The sequence below is a fragment of the Montipora capricornis genome, chromosome 3 (assembly GCF_036669925.1).
Source record: "Montipora capricornis isolate CH-2021 chromosome 3, ASM3666992v2, whole genome shotgun sequence".
In the NCBI taxonomy this organism is placed as follows: Eukaryota; Metazoa; Cnidaria; class Anthozoa; order Scleractinia; family Acroporidae; genus Montipora; species Montipora capricornis.
Window position 1 is genome coordinate 11889041 of NC_090885.1, and position 7051 is coordinate 11896091.

The following is a 7051-nucleotide window of genomic DNA, read 5'->3' on the forward strand; positions in this document are numbered from 1 at the left end:
GTTATTTCCTTATTTTCTCTGCTACCACCAGTCCTGGGACACAGTGTCCAAAATTGACGATAATAGTGAATTCAAAGCAAATTAACGATTCAGGATAATGGCGAATTCATGGCGGAGAACGTGATGAAATTTTAAGGTTGTGAGTACGTAAATGACGTCACATTCCCTAGATCCAACACTCCTTGGACAAATCGGTCAGTTTTGAACGTGAGTAACGGCGGACTGTGAAATCCAAATCTTACACTCAAAGTGAACAGCCTTTGGATAAAAATCAAAACTTAAGGCTGATCTTGAAAATTTTGCCAGTCAGGTGTTACGCAAACACACTTTCAAAATCAGAAAAAAAAAGGAAGTGAGTTTTTGATCGTAGTAGCACTCAAGTGATTGGGTTTTTTGTGAGGAGATACATAAAGCTAAGGGTACTCGATTGATTAACAGAGTGGCTGGCTGACAGCCTAACTGTCTAAATGACTGAGTGATTAACACTGAGGGGGGAGACTTTGCTGATTTCCTGTGACTGGATAAATGAGTGTCTGGTTCGACCACAGGCTTAACCGCTGACTGACTGATTGACAGGCTTTTTTCACCCACCAAATTAATTGTGGGTCTTCTCTTTTTAACGCAGATATTGACGAGTGCACATAGCCTGGTCATGGCTGTTCGCAACTTTGTAACAACACCGAAGCAAGTTACCACTGTTACAAATGTAAAGCTCCACGGGACAAAAACCATTGCTAAATGAATCCCACAGGAACCGCCTAAAAGAGGCATCCATTATTAAAATATGTACTCAAGAGGGCAAAATTATGACGATGGCAACGGAAACCAGACCAGGTACAAGGGAGTCCTGTAGGCCTGTCGACCCCATTTAAAGTGTCCCTGTGACCAAAAAATCAATTCATATTTTTCTTTGGATTTCAAAACTATGTTCATAAAACACTAAGTGACCCACGTTTTACGCCTTGATTTCAAAAAGACACCTCTTTATTTTAACTGTAATTTTCCTATTTAATGGTCCGCCATTACTAACATTATGTTCTTGAGAGAGCTGGATCGAGGAGAAAATGACGTCAAAGGCTCACTAGTTTAAGAACGCAATACGTGTGTACGCCGCAGAATTAATATGCAGCACGGGGGTTTTTGGGCTTTCAGACTTTTAAACTCACGCTTTGCATATAAAATAAGCTGCGTTCACACGCTGAAATTTTAAGCTAGTGAGCCTCTTACGTCACTTTTCCCTGGATCCAACAGTCTGAGGTCAAATCGGTCAGTTTTGAACGTGAGTAATGGCGGACCGTGAAACCCAAAACTTACACTCAAAGTAAACGGCCTTTGGATAAAAATCAAAGCTCAAAATTTTGCCAGTCAGGTGTTCAGCAAACACACTTTCAAAATCTGAAGGAAAAAAGGAAGTGGTTTTTTTGATCACAGGGCACTTTAAAAAATTAAAGAAAGAAGAAAAGCACGTCGAAATGAATGGTCAAAGACTACAGTTTTCGCTGACGTCATATTGCCGACCGACATCCCATAATTTTTGGCGGATTTGGTCTCGATTTCACAGAAGTCAACATTCAATATTGCAGGATAACAGGATCGACATTAATTGTGGCGAACGCACGCAAAGGGTACAAAATCATTGAACGTCATATTGCAAAGAACGACCGAGTTGTTAAAAGAAAATTAATTTCGGATTGTCAACCCGACTGATAAATTGTAATCTCATCATTGATGTTCAGTTGTGAACTCAAATGTTCAATGCTGCGCTCATTCCTGAGTAGTCACTCTTACATATTAAGCTGTGAAATGATGTTGTATGCTCTACAATCGACTGTTGTCATGTAAAGTTGAAAGTTTTATGATAGAGTTGAATGTTGAATACGTTGAAAATGAAAGTTATCCCCTGAAGTTGACTGTTGTTTGATAAAGTTGAATGTTGCTTTGCAAAGTTGATTTTTGGCGGGGATGGAAACACTATAAAGCATCGGACCGGTGTTACGGTGGTCTCGTCCGTCGCTAAGCAACTGATTTCCCATCCTGCCTACGGACGCATAACAATTTAGGGTGCGTTCGATTGACCCTATTCCGGAATAAGAATACGTGGAATGATGATTTATAAAGGTATGTCTGGCGTTTGAAGCTACAAGGGTAATAAATATATGTTCAAAGTATCATTTTAGCTGGTGTTTGACAATTTTAATGTGAATCACCGTAAAAGCGAAGGATTTCTAACTTCTATTCCAAGTATTCCTATTCCGGAATACGGTCAATCGAACGCACCCCAAGTTTATCTCGCCTGTCATTGTGGTTAGAACCCAAGTATGCCGATGACTCCAGCTGAGGTTTAAAATTATGATGGGCAATATTTGAAACACGTCACGCGAGAACGCAAACTTGGCGTAGAAGTAGGAGGAGGGGAGATTGGGTAACAGTTATTGTTGGTGAGGAGTGATTTCGGCGTTGCACTTACGTGCTAGGAATTTCCTTTACTTTTGTGTGCTTTTTCTCTGTGTTTACATTGTTTCACGATGCGAAAGGATCAAAGCGAAGTGAGCTGCTGTGTCAAGTATTTGCTTTTCTTTTTCAACGTGTTTTTTTGGGTGAGTTTGTTTTTACACATACGCACGATATCGTGCCATCTTGCATCATGGCAGTTTGTTGACACGCAGTGCTTGAAAAATGCACGAAATGACACGACTCCGTCAACTGACTTTTTCTGTCTCTTTTTTCCCTTTATTTTAGAAGTGTCTAGTTTATATTTTGAGTCTCAAATAGGCATCTTAAGTCTTCGAATTAATTTCCCGTTATACAGAGTCCTCGATCTCTAGTACTTTTCGACTGCGTTCTCTATTTTGAGATCTACACGTAGGCTTCTATCAAAATCTAGCCTCCTTTGTGTATGATATCGTGCAATTTCAGACGTTTCAAGGCTCTCTATATTTGGAGCTGCCTGTATTTCTTAATATCTTACTTTCACCTTGTTTGCTCGAAGCTTCGTGGATTCACGTGGGAAATATTGCCCTTGGGATTTTCCTTTGTCATCCTCAACCGATGAGCGCGACGTTCAAGCGTGCAATTCACTTTGTCTTAGTTGAACTACATGTTGTTCGTAAATGGCGGCGGACTTACTGTTAATCGCATTTTAATTGCAACTTAGCCCAATTCTAAAGCTAAAATCTTTTCAATTCACTTGGGGTGTAATTTTTTTGTACAACTACTTGGGCGTAATTTGTCACCACTTAAGATTAATAGTTTCTAGAATGTAATCCCCTATATTAGTTCCACCAAAATCTGTAATGAACTAATATCAGGCCAGAGCGATAGTTTAATATAATTAATAGTTACAATAAATAATAATTAGCTAAACTGCAGAATACCCGGCCACTTATTTTGCATATGAATGTTCATGTTTGCCACCTCTTCAAGCGAGTCAAAGTGCAAAGTTTTTCTGATGGCAATTAGTTCTACTTTACATATGAATGAAAACTAATTTTCAGAAGAATAGCTTTGCACTTAGACTTGCTTTGAAGAGGCGGCAAACATGAACTCGGAAATGACCCATTTGTGCGTATTGTTATTACTTATATGCCTTGTTCTTCTAACAGTGCCACTACAAGAACTGGCCTGGTATTCTGCAGTCATAATAATAATAATAATCATAATGTTGTTGTTTACATGCATGCTTTTTCTTGAGTTAGTTGACTGTAGCTCAAAGGCTATGAGCTCTTTGCGGGGAAAGTGCAGTGTTTGACTTCATTGCTGTAAAATAATTTCGTAATGACACAAACTTGCAGGGCTTGTCTCTTTTTTCCTGTCACAGGTGGTAGTGGGAGGTTCAGCTTTAGACCTAATTGTGAAGGCCTGGGGCCAGTTGCTCGAAGCCTACATTTAGTTAACTGAACCATTTAATTTGCTGAGTCGTCTTCATGCAGAAGGTAAAATGCAGTCGGCTCATTGCATCAAATTTTCACATCTTCACGTTGAAACAGGGCAATTAATACATATTTTCGTTCTTGTCACTAAATAAAACTCTGAAATAATTATCGATCAATAATCGGGTACCTTATGGAGCAATTTTGTTTGTTTAGCGGCGAAACTAAAAAGCCTTTCATCTTGTATCGAATTTCCGCATCTTCATTTTGAAAACAGGGCGATGTGTAATTTGTTCCTGTACATCTCAAAATAATGATTTGTTTTTGAAGCAAACTACCACTCCAAATGTCGACAAAATCATTGTCCCCGGTGCTTTAGGTTCATGTACAGTGGAACCCAGTTAATACGGTCATCAACAGGCCTAAAAAAATTGGCCGTATTAACAGGGTGGCTGAATTACCGCGGTAGGATGAAATTCATGACTAAAGGGCCGTAATGACAAATATCTTATTTGCACTTCCAGAACAACTTTTCTCTTTAATAAACAACAGGAATGTACGCACAGTAATAATTTGTTTAAAATACTTGAAACTTCGCTCAGTAGGTAAAACACTTAAAATTGCCAAGTGTACTGTATGTTCTGAGCCTCAAGTCAAAACAAGAACAGATCCAGCTTAATATGCTTCTAAAAAACAGAAGCCGTCGTAATTACCTAATCGAAAGACCTTAGTATCAATCTTGTTTTTGATGAAGGCACAATGACTTACCGCATTTACCCGTGTATAAGTCAATCCCCCATTTTTGATGGCAAAAAAAGCAATTTCTTAATTTTTTTTAATATGTTCATGGGACACTGATCTTGTATTCTTCAACTTACACAAAAAAATCAGAGTCTCAAGCGCTTAATAGTTAAGCGCTTAAGGTCCTGATTTTTTGATGCGGGCATTTTGTCCTTGAGTTTCAAAAAAGTTCTCAGAAAATCGAACATATAAACCTCAAACTAACCTGTTTCGTTGTTCAAGGATAAAGGGCTTTAGAGGATAAGCACACCATCACCGAAGCAGGAGTCAATCTTTGAAAATAACTTGTGAACAATGCGAAATGTGCAAGGTTTAATTGGTCTTTGTAGTGGGAGGCACGGTGGCCTCATTGTTAGTGTGCTCGACTCTGGATCGAGTGGTCTGGGTTTGGAGCCTGGCCCGGGACATTGTGTTGTGTTCTTGGGCAAGACACTGGCGTAATGCTAGGGGTAACCCTGCGATGGACTAGCATCCCATCCAGGGAGTAGTACAAATATTCCTAGTCGCTTCATGCTACGGAAACCAGAGATAAGTGCCGGCCTGATGGGCCTTCTGGCTCGTAAGCAGTGACTTTACCTTTACTTAATTGGTCCTTGACTTATAATTTCTCACATGACAAACAAAACAAAACTCGTAAACCAAACAATACGAAGTTTGCAAAAGCATTTAAAGCAGCCAGGTTTGTATAAAGAATAAAAAACAATCATAGACCGAATGCATAAATGGTGGCCAAAAAAATATTCTTTTGTTTATGTGCTAATTAGCCTCATTAGCCTCGTTTGCATGGACAAAATACAAAAGAGCGAGGCTAGTGAGTCTTATTAGCACATAAACAGAAGAATATTTTTTTGGCTGCCATTTATGCATTCGGTCTATTACCAACCAGCATTTTCAGGCAACACGTGTGACGATGCTTGCACGCAAACTCGAGGTATTGCGCCAGGTTACTAAGCCATTGAACGATCACGTTTTATTTGAAGAAACAGTCTCAAATGCCTTTTAGAGCTTTCCGCCTTTGGAAAACGAAAATTTCCAGTGTCTATTTCATATTTGTGCTTGTGAGTATCTTCAACATTTAGAGTTGGACAAATCCGTTTTCATCTAAACTGGAATTACTTACATTCATTTTGAAGTCTTTTGTCCACTGTGTTCGTTACGCCCAAGAAAACATTATTATGTTAATTTTGAATAAATTACTTAGCTGGAACTTGGCTCTAAATCTTTGACCCATGTATAAGTTGACGGTGATTTTTGGAGCTTCTTTTGAGGCCATGAAAGGTCGACTTATATACGGGTAAATACGGTAATCCCTTCGCAATTTGCCTAATTGGATGTTACAGTAGTGTCAAGATCCTGTTTGTAATGAAAACAAGGAGGAATGTTGCTGACAGTACTTTGTAAAGTAAATCGGCAGTTGAATGACAGTGGTAGATAACAAAGGTCAGTGAAATTGATATATCACTGGCATTTTGGTTTTCTTAATTTAGCCAGAGTGGCTGTATTAACGGGGTGAAATTATAGAGGATTCTACTGTTTGGGATTTAAGATTGTGGCCATTGGCCGTATTAACGGTGACCGCATTAACGAGGGTTTTCTATAAGAGAATGTATGGCTGTTTTGCCAGGCCAAAAGAAGTGGCGGCAATAACGAGGTGACCGTGTTACTGAAGTTGCCGTAAGGCGGGGTTCCACTGTATTTAAAGCTGCAAGACAGTTGAAAAGCCATTCACAGATGTTTGGTATTTGCATGTTTACAACTGCTTGCCAGCACATTATATTATGGATTTTCATCATGCTTGTCATTGAATCGTTTTTGGTCGCTTCAAATGTTATTTTGAAATCAATAAGAGATGATTTATCGTTATTTTATGTTAATGCACTAAATGACGATAAATCATCTCTTATTGATTTCAAAAGATTAGTGCTGGATAAGATAGAACTAGAAAAATACATTGCAGTTACCTCGGGACAACAAAAACTTTTCTTTTCTAAATGGCAGAACTTTACACACATTCTTGTTGATTGTACATAAGAGTGTTTTCTGTCAATGTACCGCATATTAATTTTGGTTGTATTCAGTAACCTTTGCAGTTTTTGTTTGTATTGTATACTGTGCAATATTATAGTGATTATAAGTACTTGCAACTTTTGTTTTGTATTTTATTTTTTCTTTCTACTTCGCATTGCTTTTTATGTTGTAAATTAATACTGTTTGGAAAGTACTGTAGTCATTGTACTGTTAGTATTGTAAGTATAGTAACTTTTGTTAATAAATGTTGTGTATTGACAAAAAAAAAAAAAAAAAAAAAAATGTTATTTTGTAACTTCAGTTTACATGACACAGCTGTGGGACGTGAAAAAATCTGAAAACGTACACCTTTT

General features: G+C 38.3%; 1 protein-coding gene across 1 annotated transcript in view; it reads left to right on the forward strand.

The window, feature by feature from the left end:
• Nucleotides 1-2420: 2420 nt before the first annotated feature.
• The window catches only part of LOC138042221 (tetraspanin-17-like), a 17248-nt gene continuing 12617 nt past the window's right edge, over nucleotides 2421-7051 (forward strand). Inside the window, exon 1 of the mRNA XM_068888035.1 lies at nucleotides 2421-2597. Coding sequence (XP_068744136.1) covers nucleotides 2526-2597 — 72 coding nt within the window. The 5' untranslated portion in view covers nucleotides 2421-2525. The remainder of the gene's footprint in view (nucleotides 2598-7051) is intronic.